The sequence below is a fragment of the Poecilia formosa genome, unplaced genomic scaffold (genome assembly GCF_000485575.1).
Source record: "Poecilia formosa unplaced genomic scaffold, Poecilia_formosa-5.1.2 Scaffold92, whole genome shotgun sequence".
Classification (NCBI taxonomy): Eukaryota; Metazoa; Chordata; class Actinopteri; order Cyprinodontiformes; family Poeciliidae; genus Poecilia; species Poecilia formosa.
The window spans coordinates 934,657-950,627 of record NW_006800031.1 but is presented as its reverse complement, the minus strand read 5'-3'; the positions used below and the strand labels follow the sequence as shown (position 1 = coordinate 950,627).

The following is a 15,971-nucleotide window of genomic DNA, read 5'->3' as shown; positions in this document are numbered from 1 at the left end:
TTATTTGTATATTTATAGGCACACTTGCGACTTTTCTATTTTTTTCTGTGGCCAAGCGTCATGTCGTTTCCAATTTCACTGTTGTCAGTGCGACGATTAAACAAGTCAAAAAGAAAACTCTTATGAAAAACATTTGTTTATATATACTGACTTTCTACAGAGGGCTCAGTTAAATGAGGTTAAAAGTAGTAAATTTTGACAAAAATAATTTTACATCAAGGTCAGGCAGATGCTAGCATACTTGCTATGCTAATTTTAAGTTAGCGTAGCGTAGACGTTTATGCTAATATAGTTGTGCAGTAGTTGCATTTAGTTATTTCTCTGAATTATTTTTAATTTTTATCTATAAAATGCCAAAATGTAAGTATAATTTTATATTTTGATTCATCTGATGTTATTTTTAAATATTAAATGATTTATGTTTTAATCTGTTAGTAGCCTCTTTACCTAATACCTTTTTACTCTTAATTTCTTCTATGGCTACTTTTTATTTGAGTAAAAATATGTTGCAACTTTTACTTGAGTACAACTCTAACCACCTCTGACTAGCACACAAGTTACAATATTTGGACAATTGTTTATAGGTTTGTCAATTTACGACTCAAAATGTTCATTCTATAACTATGAAATTGTAGCTAAAATTAAAACATGAAATGCCATTGAGTGTAAAGAATCTGTACTACAGTTTTACTTCTGAAGTTAACCTCAAGCAAGAATTGCAGTCTTCACTTTCATTTTATTAGTTCAAAGTACAATGCAAGTGGGAGAAATTAATTTAATAACTATCGAAATGCAAACAAAATGCTTAAATCTAAAGGTTTATTGAAATAAAAATAGAACTAAATAGTTAATCTTAATAAAATTCAAAAAAGCAAAAGTGCCTTACTGAAGCAGAGGCACGACCTACAATCTAGAATAAAGTCAAAGCTTTGAATTCAAACACGGTTCACAGTGTTAATGTCTGCATATTTTACAGCAACAGTGTTGGAGTAATACCTTCTCTGGAACTGCAGTTAAAATATAAATGAATAGTAACATTTTTAAACAATAGAAAACCATTTCAACTTTAACCTTTCAAGACAGGTCACATACAATACTGTCATCCTCCTATTCTAAAGTTTTATTTGCTTACTGTTGATGTATAAAACAGCAGTTGTATTAAAAAAATATTTAATTAGAAAAGGATAAAAAAATCTAAAAAAAAAAGGGGGCTGCATAATCGTAACAGTGGGAACAGTCTGAAAACAAAGAGAACAGTAAAATACTTGTATCAGAGAACTTGTATCAGAGAACATAATGGGAAACTTTATACTCCATGACGTAAAATGTGGCGATTCAGTTCAGAGATGTTCACGAGGTTTCGTCCACATAGTTCACAAGTAAACAGTTTCTCGTCATGCGGAAGCTCAGCAGCTCCATCCATGGGGGCGAATGCATCTAAAAACAAGAGGTTAATCATCATTAAATAAGCTATCTTTTGAATTTTATCATCTCATGATATTAAAATGTCCAGAGTATTACTGCTTTACTAGGAATAAATAAAAAATTTAAATTATGAGAATAAAATTGTACTAATATGAGAATAATCATAATATTTCTGAAATAAAGTCATAATAATAAGAAAATAAAGTCGAACAAGAATGAAGTCATCATATTTAGAGTGGAAACAATATTAAGAGAATAAAGTTATACGAGAACAAAGTCACAATATTACAGGAATAAAGTCAGATTACAACAATAAAGTTGAAATAATAAGAGAATAAAGTCATGATATTACAAGAATAAGGCCATAATATCTTGGAATAAACATAATATGAGAATAAAGTCATAACATGTCATGAATATGGGAAACGCCACATTCACAAAAAATGACTTCAAGAGGACAGATATTAAAGTAACCAATTTACTTTTAATACTTCAGAAGAATTTTTATTAATCCTGTAAAACTATCTATTATTGTTCTAATAATAGATACAAATTTTCCAAGAAGAAAATTTTAATATTTTCTATATTTATAAACGAATGACGGTTCTGTGTATTAAATGACCAGGTGGTGTCAATTTGCATATGAATGCGTATATGTAGGTGCAGATAAGATTTTGATTGTTAGAAACCTTTGTGGTTGTGGTTGGATGGGCAGGAAACCAACATTAAAAAAAATATAAATAAACTTAGTACTAAGGACCCATTACGGCAATGTTTACCCTCCCATTAGGGCTGGACAATAAATAAATAACAGACTGACACATGATCAATATCAATAGATAACACGTAATTTCACTGAACTCCGATCCAGAACCGCACCGCATTCTGGTGGATGTACAAAACATAAGAAAAACAATCCTACCATCATGAAGATGTGGAGAAACCTGAACCTTGCACTCGTTCTTCTTGTTAACTTCATCTTCTCCGCCCATCTTCTCCATTTGCTCATCCTCCTTTTTCTCCTCACATTGTTCGAGATGGGGCGGCTCTTCCTTCACACACTCCTCAAGTACTGCTTTCTCTCTGTTCGGTTCAGATGCATCCTTAATGATTTTTGGACTCTGGCTTTGCTCCCGTTTAAAGTTCGCCAATAAGCTGCCCAAACTCCCCCTGTGGCTCAGTTTGAGTCGAGTATGACTGGGGGAAAGCGTCAGCAGATGCGGCTCAAACCTGAAACCATCTTGCAGCTTTGACACGTTTCCCTGTGCAGAATTCATTTTTGCTGTGGCTGGATTTACAATAATGTCTTGAATTTTGAGGTTCTGGGCCAAAGATGTGCTGCAAACTTTATCGGTTTTCTCACTGTCTGCTCCATTTCCCACTGTTGTTTGTCCCATTTTAACGGTTCTCTCCAGATCTGCTCTCTTGCGCAGGCTCCTGTCTTCATCCAGCAGCAGGACGTGACGCACAATGTCGTCTTCTACCATCGCCTCAATGCTCTGGGATTTACAGTGATTCTCCGTAAAATGCAGCCCATCGGCCTTTGCATCTGTTATTTTACCAGATGTCAAACTCCTCTGTGCAACTTTTTCATCCTGTCCATCAGTCCATGTGGTTTGGTTCTTACTGCAATCATCGTATTTAATATCTGCTTCCTCAGCCTTTGGTTCAGTATTTTTTTCATGCTGCTCTTTTGCAGATTGATGCAAGGCTACATTCTGGTCTTGTGCTTGTGAATCCTGCTCGTGTCTCTGCAGGACAGAAGTGTTTTGCTGAATAATATCAGAACCAGAACCGTTGGCAGGTGTTTTTCCATTTTCCTCCCACCCCTCAGGTTCATATTCTTCCTTCATTGGAAGCATCATGTTCTCTGTGGAGCGGTAATCTGGAACGCTGTCATTTTGTGGAACGTTGTCACGATCAGCGGTAAATTCCTCGGCTTCCAGCTCGTTGCTGCCGGAGCCGTGGTTAACGACGGTTTCTGGTCGGGAACCCATCCTTGCTTCCAGCTGATCCAAGCTCACCTGACCCACAAGCTCATGGTTTCTCAAAACCTGCAGAAGTTATTTAAATATTAATCCAGAACTCTTAATGAGTATGCAGATTCATGAGTATGCAGATATGTATGTATGTATGTATGTATGGATGGATGGATGGGCAAACTGGTGGATGGATAGATAGGAAAATGGATAGATAAGATTTTATTTTCACAATCTGTTTCCAGTATTGATGGAAATAGCTGCATATCTCAAACGAATTCCTTAAATGTTTCAGGAACAACAAAAAGTGAATTAAAGCAATAACTACTGATCTCTGAAAGTATTTTTATAGAATATTTATTTTAATTATCCATCAGCTGGAGAGTCCTCAAACACTGGGTTTACCATTTTAAGTTTCAAGGTTAAAATCAGTTTAATTCCAACCAAAAGCTACAATAAAATCTGTCCAACACAAACTTTTACTGAGTCTAGCTGCTCACCCAGCAGACAGCTGGGTGAGCAGCTAGACTTCAAGGAATGTCAGTGATGCAGAGAAGACGCCTCCTCACCTGATGCTTATCACTCAGGTGTGCCTCCAGGTCTGTGAGTCGAGTGCAGTCGAAGTAGCAGAGTCGACACTTGTAAGGTTTGACATCGTCGTGCCTCATCATGTGCAAGCGCAGGTTTTCAGCGCTACCGCTGCTGAAAGTGCATTTGTGACAGCGGAAGACGATGCCTTGTAGGTAACGGGAAAGTTTTGGGCGGCGAACTTCTATGGGCATGACACGCTCCTCTGAAATGAAACAAAAAAAAAAACAAAAACACACACAAAGCGGGGTTGAAAATATAACAACACATCAGAGGGCAGGAATCTCGTAGAGAACTTGGCGCACCTCGATGCAAGACGATGTGGTCGATCATGTTGTTCTTGTTCTTGGTCTGGTAGAGGCAGAATGGGCAGCGAAGGTCCTTCAGATGAGTCGGTTTGGACTGGCAGGTGGAGTGGCCCGTCTCTATGTGCATCTCCATGTTTTTCCTTTTTAACAAGGAAAAAGTGCAAACAATTAATTAGATTAATCAACTCCTGAAATAATCGTAAACTAATTTAGTAATTGATTAATCGGTAACTGGAGTATACAAACTCAAAAAAAGACGGTTTGCTTCTTTGAGCAGTAAGAAAGTCAAAGCTGGACTAAAAATGTAAATTTTATTGCATTTAAAATAAAGAATCCCTTTGTTTGTAAATATTTTTCACCAAAAACTTTTCAAGTGGCGTAGTTTTAGCTTCACATTCTGTAAAAGGAATTTCCTACTAAGAATCTTTTGCTATCCAGTTATTAATTAAATAAAAATGACTAGGCAAGTCACAATAATCAATAAATCAATTTATTGAATAAAAACCAAAACACCAGTCTGAGAGGTTAGAGTCCTTGTCAAACGGCGTTTTGACTAAAGTACAAAAGGTTGGAGTCCCAGTTGACGGCGTCTCAACTAAAGTTCTACAGCTTTTTATTTCTCTCTCTCACTGTTAACGTTTTAAGTATGTTTTTTAAATCTCTTTCTCACATGCTGTTTTTATTTTAATTATGTAAAGCACTTTGAAATGCCTTGCTGCTGAAATGTGCTATACAAATAAAATTTGATTGATTGATTGAATGAATTAGCCATTTTTTTGAAAGACAATTTTGTTTACAGAGACTTTATAATTTATTTTATTTGTTGTTTCCTTGTGTTCTTGCACTATTTTGTCATTACCATTATATTAGTTGAAAATGTCTCAAAACAACAATATTATCGCTTGTTTGCTGGAGGACAATGTATCCTCCAGCAAAATTTGTTACTGTGAACTGTTGACATGTCAGCTGAGCAAAGTCGTAAAAAACAAAGAACAGTTCTCACTAACTGAGACCCGAGTCCTACCGTTCACGGCATAGAGCCGTTGAAAAGAATCAAATTTCTCCTAAATGACACACCCCAGCAGGTAGAACCTGGGTTCCTCTGATCATAAAAGTAATCTTGGAGTTGTTTTCTTTCCACCGATATCTTCAACTTTTGTTTAAGCCACTTATCCATTATTATTTTTAACCAAAGTCATCGGTAAGCTAGCTGTAGCGTCGCACTTTGAGATGACCTCACGGTAAATTAACGGTCGTTTACATGCAGTAACCCGGGGACCACTAGGGGGCGTCCAGGGACCACAGTTTGAGAAAGACTGATCTAAATGTTACTGATGCCACATTTGGCTGCAGCTTACCTTAAACCCGTGTAAAACTCGCAGTCTTTGCACCTTAGGATTTTCTTCCCGTGCCGGTTAGCGTAGTGCCGCCGGATGCTCGACAGGTGCTCCGTGTTGAAGTTGCACATCTCACACTGAAGGTTTCCGTCAGACAAACTGAGTTCATGCAAATTCATGTTAGTTTTGTCCACATTTCGTGCCATCAGGCTGTAGTGGGTCAACTGCCGTTGAACATTTGGAGGCTCCGAGTACGACTCTGTGAATTCTGTCAAAAAGTCCAACTGTGTTACCACTTCAGCAATTAAAAAAAAAAGAAAAGAAAAAGAGTAATTCTGACAGATTACATAAATTAAATCAGATTTAAGGTGAATAACTTGCCTTCTACATCCTCTGGTTCTTCATTGAGTTCAGGCAAGTTGTACAGAAGCTCCTTGTCTGAACTTTGAGAAATCTCCTCGTCCTTAGTGCTCATTTCGATGATTTCCTTCTCAATGATGTCTGTGAATTTGGAAACAGAGAAAACCAGATATTAAACTTAAGCAGCACTATTTACTACATTATAAGTACAATGCAGTTAAAATCAGATATTTACATACACTGAATCAAAAGACAGAAACATTTTTTTCTCACTGTCTGACTTTAAATCAGACCAAATTTTTCTTGTTTTAGCTTAGTTAGAATTACCAAAATTATTTCTATTTGCTAAATGCCTGGCAAGAACACTTTTTACAATTTCTTTTATAACTTTACTCGGTTCGGGCCCAAGTCTCAAACCTCTGCCTGGATATTTTTGCTTATTTTAATTGTACAAAGTTCTTTAAATGTCCTGTGAGTAGATAATTTTGCCCATTTCTCTATGACAACTGGAACCTTCAATATCTAGCAGTTACTTACAATTAAAAGAGTGTTTCATCAGATTAAAATAAAGAAAAACACGTTTCCTGCATGGCAGAAGAGAAATTGCAGTAATAAACCAATATTGACTGGAAAGCATAATGTCTCCCCTTTCAGAAACCGTTGGAAATGTTCAGATACCGGAAAGTGTCACGGAGTTACGGTACCGCAAAGTTGGCTTGTAAAAATGTGTCGTTGCTGACAAATTGAGTTAAATAAAAATAATTTTGGCTATTATCTCACCTGTAACAAGTACTTTTTATTAATATTAAGGGTTTATTAACTTAAAACAAGCTGCTATTTCTTGCTGAAACGTTACTTGTAAGTTAGTTTTGTCTTATTTCAAGTATATTCAGATATTTGCACTAGAAACTAGACCATAAAAATTTGGTAAGAATTTATGTTTTTGTAGTGTAACTTATGTCTAAAGATATTCTCTTCTCCTGTGTGTGAAATACTGCTGGAAAAAAAATACTAATTTAGTTGTAGTTAAATACCTTGTTTAATAAAAAACAAATCCAATCAAAGTGGAAGTACTCAGTAGATTCTAACCTTGATGGTTCTTCAGAAAATGACTTTGCCAAAGTGCCATGAAATTCGTCCGGTAAGCACAGCAGCCGCAGCGGTAAGGCTTCAGAGTCTCAGGTTTATGGAGGAGGTACTTTTTAATGCTGGTGGGAGAATGAAAACACACACTTATTAAGAAAATGAATCACAGTTAATGCTTAGAAGCAATATAATTAGAAGAAAATCAGCTTGACCTGCTGATTGTTTTTTTTTCTTTTTTTTTTTTGCTGAAGTCATTAAAAATAGCAGCAAAGTTGCTAACATTGGCAACAGTGGGGTGACTATTGTTAACTCTACAAGTCTATCAGTCAGTCCTCTCTCACAGAAGAGCAAAAGAGAACAGTGGCTCATTTTTAGACTTTTGTATAGTTATAGTTATAGTTATAGTTTGACCAGTAAATATCACCAGCCATCCAAAATTAAGGAAATCAGTCCAATTGATCAGTGCACCCCTCAAAATTAACTTGGGTATTTTTTATAAATTCCTATGCTAAACATGTTATTTTCTCACTACAGTTTAAATAATTAAAACAGGTTTTACTGTACAAAAATAAATATTTTTAGTGTAACCTTTTATTTTAAAATAAACACAAAGTGTGTGTTATTCAAGAGGAACTGCCGACTGCTGAAGAACGTATGGTTACCAGAATTATCATCACATTTTTTAGGTTTGTCCAAAGGTTCTGAATTACTGGAAAGAGGTGATTCCTGTTAAGGAATGGAAAGACGCGACCGTGGTTATTTATAGGATGGGGGGGAAAAAAATTTGCCTTTTCTGCAAATCTGCACTGGGAGAAGTGGGACAATAATGCCAGAAAATGTAAATCCAATTTTATTTGAAGTAAATGAGGAACTAGCTAAAATATAAAAAGGTTACTTCACTGCAGAAACACAAAATTTTACCAAGTAATTTTGATCTAGTTTCTAGTGCAAATAAGACAAACTAAGTTAAAAGTAACTTATCAAGATATAGAGGCTTAATAATGAAAAAGTACCAATTCCACTGGCAAATAAATTAACTTATGAGAAAATGCCTTGCTAGAAGTGAAATACTCTGCAAATAGAACAAGAACATTTCCATCACTATTAATGATTTACTTACAACAAGCTTATATATCTTATTGAGAAATTACTTGTAAGTTAGTTTTGTCTTATTTCAAGTGTACTAAGGTATTTGTTCTAGAAACTAAACAAAAAATACTTGGTAAGATTTTGTGTTTTTGCAGTGTTAAACATGGCTACATGTTAATGTTCCCTTTCTATTTTCTGATTATTTTCACAAAAAAATTTTGTACATGTTGAAAAGGGGAGAAACATGAGATGAAATATTAGTTGATCTTTTTCAGATTTATTTAGAGTTAAAGAGCGTTGATTGTGTTTTTGTTTCCACCATGGGAAAATAAAAATAAAGTAAAACAATGGGAAAATCCTAAACATTTCATGATATCAGTTTTTCCTTACTTGTTTTTGAACTCCGTGTTGACCAGATTGTCCAGTTTCTTAATGGCTCCCAGGGCTGCGTGACTCCGCTCATGTGACCGCAGACCTTTGAGCGACATGAACGTCCGCTGGCACCGTTTGCAGGTGTGTCCGGCCTCTGGTGCTTCAGCCTCCGGATCGACATCTGGGACTTGCGACGACGACGATGGAGGACTGGAAGGGAGGGTCACGACCTCTACAGGTGCACCTGTCCAGTGGCTGAGCTCTGCGATGGTTTCAAATGTGGGCAGTTGATCTTTTTGTTGAGAGACCTGAAAATTAAAATCGCAGAAATTAAACTTGCAACTGCAGCTGGAAGATATGGTAAAAGATGAAAAGCAGAGCAAAAACAAAAAAGTATTTTTGGACTAGTTTCTACTGCAAATATCTTAGTACTCTTGAAATTAGACAAAATGAACTTACAAGTGACTTTTCAGTAATTTTCAGAGCTTATTTTAACTCAATATTTAAAAAAAAACTTATTCCACTGGCAGATTATTTCACTTACAACAAAGCATTTTCCCCATGTTATAAGTGAAATAATCTGCCAATGCAACTAGTACTTTTTCACAATTATTAGGGATTTATTTTCACTTAAAACAAAAGTGACTTGTCAGTCAGTTTTGTCTCATTTCAAGTGTAGTAAGATATTTGAGTCAGAATTCCTTTTAATGTCATTGAAATTTTAAAAAATAGCAACTCTCGAAGAATCAGAACTGGGATATTCAGCATAAATAAATAGATAAATATAGATAAATAAATATAGATAAATAAACAAATAAATAAAAGAAGGTTATAGATGGGTTTGCTGCGTGTAGTGCTACAACAGCCCTTGGGTAGAAACTGTTTTTTAGGGAGGCGTTTCAGGGACTTTACTGGAAACTAGACCAAAAATACTTGGTAAGATTTTGTGTTTTTGCAGCGAGGTGAAGAGTAACTCACCTTAGGAGATGGGGGATCTGCTCTTCCACTGGCAAAGGAAAGTTTTTTTTGCGAGGCCTCCATCTTCATCTGGTCTCTGTGGCGATCCAGGTGTCTGGTGAGATATCTAATTCCATGCAGATTCTTCCTGCAGAAGTTGCACTTGTAGAGCCCCGTGCTTTTCTTTCTCACTCCAAATGACACCACCGTGAAGTCAGATTTGTTGCTCAAGTGATGAAAGTTGTTATAATGTTCAATCAGCAATTGGGACGAGTCAAACATCGAGTTGGGGCATTTCTTGCAAATGAGATTTAGCTGTTTTTTTAACTCAATATATCTAAAGAGGAAGTTGTTCTTACGTTTGTTATACTTTTCCAACTTCTTATAAGTACTAAGCGCATCCAGTTTGTGGAAATATTTGTAATGACACTGGAGTTTTTTTCGTGTTAAAGACGAGTAAGTACACAACTCGCACTTGTAAGATGAGAATTTTTTCAGCACTATCTTTAAGGGAGCTGCTTTTCCATCTTCCCTCTGAAGCTGGGCAGATTTTTCTTCTGCTTCATCTTTGTTATCTTGCTTCTCTGCTTCAGAGAGAAGCTCAGAAACGGCTGCAGGCCCATGTTCATTTCTACAGTGGCTTATTAGTTTCTTGATTGACGGATGAATTTCCGGACAGCTTTTGCACATGTACCCTCTTTTATAGGAGCCTTTGCCTTTGGAGCACCTCACAATGTTGGAGAGGAGTATTTCACCCGTTTCCAGTTCATCTGCTCTCACAGTAAAGCTTGGGTGCTTCATCTGGCAGTGGGTGAGAGTCCCGTGGTAACTGGTATTCACATATGGACAAGTGGGACATTTATAGACCAGCCGTTTTTCCGAGTTACTTTGCTGTTGCTGAGATGACAACTCTTTCTTCTTCTGAAATGGCTTGTAAAGTGGAATGAAGTATTTCTGAAAGGCACCTTTTCCATGAGTCCTGGCATAATGCTTTGCAAGTCGTCTTTTAAAAGGATACGTCTGTGAGCACAACATGCATTTATGTATGCCGTCCTCTGGAGCAGCATTGTTGTGCTGCTTAAGCATGTGACTGTTCAGTCCAATGTGTGTGCTGCAGACATAAGGACACTGTGGACACTTTATCTTGATGTAGACCTTCTTGGTGAGAAGCGAAGCCTTGGAGACAGACTTAAGCGTTCTATTGGGCTTAGCCAGATTGATTTTAAGGCTCAGCTTTGGTGTAGAAGAAGCTGGTTTGGTCACGCCACTCGTGGTCTCATTGTGATCTTTTTCGCGGTGCCTTTTCAGTTTATCCAGCGTTTCACAGATTTGTGGGCAGGTTTTACACATGTAGCCACTAAATTTTGAAACTTCATCAAAGCTGTTTCCTTTTGTGAAGTCATCACAATCCGACAAACGTGCAGTGTCCAGATAAAGACCGTCCGCCCTGGAGGTGGAGGTTGGATGCCTCATCTGACAATGAGTGAGGACTCCCTGATGACTAGTGTTGAAATAGTTGCAATATGGACACTTGTAGACATGCACATGCCCTTCAATTTGTTCGGGTTGTTTTTTCACATTTCTGCCGTTAAGGTGTTTTATTCCAGTGTGAACGCTCAGACCGTGCCTGTTGTGAAATGTCGCCGGGCATGAAGGGCACTTGATCACATCGGCAGATGAAGTTTCTTCATCTGTGTCTTCAAGAGGCACTTGGAAAGATTCAAACAATCCTGGCATTTTGCTGAGGTCATCCAACTCGCTCTTTTCTCTTTTGCCTTTGTCACTTGGGGAATCTTTTACCAGCGAAGGATGAAACTTGTTGCAGTGGCGTGTAAGATAGCGCTGTGCGTTACTTTTGAAAGTACATAATGTGCAATGGTAAAGCCGATCTTGGTCTTTTTGTGAACTTTGGGATGTCTGGCCTTTAGAGACTGATTTTAGTTCAGTTTTCTCATCTTTTGAATGTAATTCTTTGATACCGACAAATAACCGAGCCTTCACAGTCCCAAGGCTCATCTGCTTGCAGCCCGGATGTCGGTCCTGGTAGTGTTTATGGACCACTTCCGCTTTTTTGTGACTGAAAACGCACCATTCGCAGTGATAGCCTGATTCTAACGCTCCTTTACGGAAACAAAGTCTTAGAACGGCTGCAACTGAGAGTTTTGAAAAGTGAATTTTCCTCATATGTGACATCAAAAGGAACACATACTGAGTAGTAAATGTGCAGTATTTGCATGGAAGCTTTCTATGTGTTTCGGTGTTTATTATTGAGTTGGAAAAGGTTTTGGAAGACATGTTTGTTGCTTCTTTTTTGCCCTCCGGTTTCTCTTGGTTTGCAGCTGACTTCAGAGGAGATTTCTGGAGCTGTTCAAGAACCTTTGATGTGTACTGACGAATATCAGATTTATTGAAAGGTTTGCAGTGTATTCTGGAGTAATGGTGTGCTACTTCAGTCAACGATCTGTGTTTATAGTTGCAAGAGTGGCAGAAGAACATATCCTTGTCCTCTTCTGTTATTATCGGAAGAGGCAATTTTGAAGAATACGATCCGTTCTCTTCAATCTTCTCACGGACCAAGGCTGAATATTTCAGAATACTCTTCCGACTGGAATGTTTGTATTGGTGGACTTTGTTTTGATGAGCAATGATTCCCTGTGTTGATGGATTTCCAAGATTGCACAGATGGCAGAAGTATAATTGGTCTACATGCACACTGACTTCAGTTTTTCTAATCTGGGTTTTAGGTTCATTGCCATTTTTTATGTGACTAGTTGTTTTAAAAGTGATTGGACTCTTATTTTCAATCACCTCAGCGCTATACTGTATGATGTCTTCCTTTGATAAGGGCATATGGGCAGCATGTTTTGCATTGTGATGGCCAATAACGCTTCTGATTTGGGGACTTGCATAACTGCAAAACTGACAGTAGTGCATGTCCAGAGGTGAACTACATAAAAATTTGTCAGATTTAGACTTGGTTGTTTCCATGTTAGGTTTAGAAGGTGACATTTTGGTTGTGCTTTCTTTTTTTGAAGACTTCACACATTTCAGTGTGGAAATCTCTGGTGTTTTCAGAACAGCTTTTGATGGAAGCTCTGACTGGGACAATTTACTATCATTTTGCAAAGCCGGTGCAGGTTTGTGTTTTACTTTCTGTGAAGACGCCGTTTCATCCGTTGTTTTTCTTATATGTTTTGAGGGGGAGCTCCCTTTTTTGGCATCATCCGCTAGAGATTTAACATTTTCAATTCTCAAATGGTCTGGAGAACCTTTGGGAACTTCGGGTGTCGTAGCCTTCTCTTTTATTTGTACTGTGGATTTTTCTTTCTGTAAACTTTTTTTCTCAGGCGTCATTGCACGAGCTAACTGTTTGATTTCATCTAATGAAACAGATTTTTCTGGGTGTTTTTTCTGGTAGTGAACCTGCATGGCGACAGCTGACTTGTGCTCAAACTGACACTTGATGCATTTATACAGCATTGCGTCTGGCCCTGTGGAGGTTGGAGGTTGGCGTGAAAGTGTAATTTCCACCTCTTTATGTGGTGTGCTGGTTCTCTTGGGAGGAAGCTCCACTGACTTTTCTGGGCTGGATGTTTTTTCACACATTTTCTGACATTCCTTCACTAAATATTGACAGAACAACAAAGAATTGTCCACTTCCCAAGTCCGATGCTTCTGCTTGTAATGGTATCTTAGGTCCCTCACCTCGCTGCAGGTGAATGTACATGTGAAACATTTAAACTCCAGTTTGAGTTCATTCAGCTTCATCTTGAACACATCTGGAGCCTCTGGGTGTTTTTCTGTGTAGTGCCACTTCAGGTCAACAGTGCTTAGAAACTCAACCGGGCACTCAAGGCAGCGAAAGGTCGCGCTCTGATCAGACGACTGCTGAATGTAGCCAGAGTTGCATCGGACATACGGGTGATCGCTGGCATAATGAGAGGATACAAGGTCGGAGTTCACATTGCTGTAGTCACAGTGCTTACAGAAATAAACTTTGGGGCGCGGCGGGTCTCTGTTAACAAGCCTGGCCTTCCTTTCCTCTTCTTCGTCACTGACTTCGAATGAAAACTGTGCACTGCCTGAAGGTTTTCTGTTTTTATTTTCAGTTGCTTCTTCTAGTTTCGGTTTTTTGCTTGCTGGAGCTTTTAAGCTTTCATTACTGGTCTTCCTGGCAACCTCGTTAATCACCGTATTTGTTTGTCCGGCTTGAGAATCGGATCCTTCTCGCTTGGAATGGTAAAGATGGTCAGCATGTTTAAAAACGTCTGACGGTCGGAAAGATACATCAATCCGAGGTATTTCCTCTAAACTAATTTTGTTTTTTGTATCACTAGCTAACTTGAGCTTTACATTTGATCCAGATGTTGCTGTGAAATACTTTGTGATGGTTTGCGATGATGGCCTCTTGTATGTTCTGAGATCCTTAGATGAGGATGCTTCTTCAGCTTCATCGTGTTGGTTTGAATTCGTGACAGGTGTCGAAATAGTTTCAATCAATTTGAGGCTTTCAGTTTTCCCACAATGTGTCTCATGCTTCGTTAAAACTTCTTGACTACAAGTCTTAAAATCACAGCTCCTGCAAGTAAAACTATTTTCTGCACTTCTGCTCTTCTCTGTGTTGACCTTTTTACTCTCAGCATATTTTAAGCCGGCGTCTCTCAGACACACATCTATGTCCAAGCAATGTACCTTGTTAAGATGTTCGAAGAGGTACACCTTAGATTTGAAAATTAGGGTGCATTTAGAGCAATGGAAAGACTTTGGCAGGCATTCTTGGGGAACTGTCTCCTCCATGTGTCCAAAGGTGGAAAACTGCACTGGATCTAAAGATTACAAGGGAGAAAATATAAGGGGAGCTGCACAGCTTTAATTAAAACAAGTTTACCAAAGAAAGAATGTGGATTGTCATTACAGTACATACCACTTTGCTTTTCATTCAGTTGCTTCACGATAAAAACCCACGACGGCACACCTGAAGGATTAACAAGTAAAATTGTTTCCATTAATGAGAATGCAGTTAATGCTCCATATAAATTAATTTGTATTTTTGCACAAGTTAGAGGTTAAAAACGACCCCACTTTTTTCCTTTTGAGTTTTAGAAAATCAGCTGATAATCCCACCTCTGTGTTTAACTTTTCTGTCCTGTTCGTCCTGCAGACAGGAGACATAAACTATTAGAACCCTAACAAAACCTCCCCAGAAACATTTAGCGGTACAGATATAGACGTGTAGTGGCTCGCGGTGCAACTATATTATACTCACACATGAAGATAAACACGAAAAAAGGCCTACAAGTCAATGTTTTGGGGCGCTGCAGCAGAAAAACACAAATAGACACGTTTCCGCCATTTTTCCCGCGAGTAAATCTGGCCTTCCTCCCTCCTCCTCCTGTTCGGATTCTTCCTTTTCTTCTTCTTCTTCTTGGTTGATGGAGAGTCGAACTGCTCGATTCTCATTACCGCCACCTTGAGGATTGAGAGAACTCAGAAAACGTTCAGAAATAACTCATTTATTCCGCAGTTATATCACAAGAAAAATTTTAATAATTTTATCATTTGTAATGTTGATACAAAATTTTCATGAAGCATATTAGTTTTTATTTTCTTGGAAAAAATACTAATGCAGGCAGAAGACTGGTAGTCAATATAATTATTTTCGGCAAATTTCATACTCACAAGTGTAATTTTTTACCCTCTCCACCTTATTTATTTATTTATTTATTTATTTATTTATTTATTCTATACCGTTAACGACATCAGATATTTATCTACTATTGCAAAGAGTACAAACAAAAAAGCTATAAACACAGATTAATGTTGTAAATCATAATTTTAATTTATCATAACGTTTGTTTTTGTTCCACTTTATATATTGTAGAAGTTAACTTTATTGCCATACTTTATTTCACATTGCGTTTTTTCTTTATTTTTGTTAACAGAGATGTTTTCTCAGAAATAAATAAATAAATAAATAAATAAATAAATAAATAAATAAATAAATAAATAAATAAATAAATAAATAAATAAAAAGTGCTCACACGTTCACTTGAAATTTTCTTTACTACACCAAAGGGTGCTATGTACAAGTTTCCACACAAATAGACAGAGGCAGACAGAGAGACAGAAGTCTGATTTAAAGAAAAATATGTAAATAAGTAAAACGTCCCAGAATAAAGTATTAGTTTGATATAAAGGAAATGAAGGGTCAGAAAAAATATATAAATTCTATTAATAAACAGGCAACCTTCAACTTCACTTGCGCAAAAACATTCAACATAACATCTTAATTACTACCCTAATTTCTGGTTTTAGTTAGATCTCCTAGTCAACTTTCAAAGACAAAATAAGCAGCTTTACCTGGAGTTTAAGCACTACGTAATTCGTTCCGCTTCTTGTTGTGGTCGTTTCCTCCGGACAATAATACTGAACGTACCGCAACAGTAGAAAGCGCTCTGCAGCGCTAGGTC

General features: G+C 37.4%; 1 protein-coding gene across 3 annotated transcripts; it reads right to left on the bottom strand.

The window, feature by feature from the left end:
* Positions 1–716: 716 nt before the first annotated feature.
* LOC103142005 (zinc finger protein 462-like) lies at positions 717–15,949 on the bottom strand. Of its 3 annotated transcripts, none has more exons than XM_007557850.2 (13): positions 15,862–15,949; positions 14,768–14,970; positions 14,626–14,656; positions 14,426–14,476; positions 9,523–14,327; positions 8,563–8,852; positions 7,087–7,205; positions 6,019–6,138; positions 5,659–5,905; positions 4,298–4,440; positions 3,974–4,197; positions 2,348–3,479; positions 717–1,437 (listed from the first exon to the last, which is right to left on the bottom strand). In XM_007557850.2, exons 5-13 carry the CDS (start codon positions 14,296–14,298, stop codon positions 1,307–1,309), a joined length of 7,182 nt encoding a protein of 2,393 aa, XP_007557912.1. In that variant the 5' UTR covers positions 14,299–14,327; positions 14,426–14,476; positions 14,626–14,656; positions 14,768–14,970; positions 15,862–15,949; the 3' UTR covers positions 717–1,306. The 3 variants fall into 3 exon arrangements, with proteins under 3 accessions (XP_007557912.1, XP_016529742.1, XP_016529743.1); XM_016674256.1 differs by having other exon boundaries at positions 14,798–14,970; XM_016674257.1 differs by lacking the exon at positions 14,626–14,656 and having other exon boundaries at positions 14,798–14,970.
* Between the last annotated feature and the right edge of the window lie 22 nt (positions 15,950–15,971).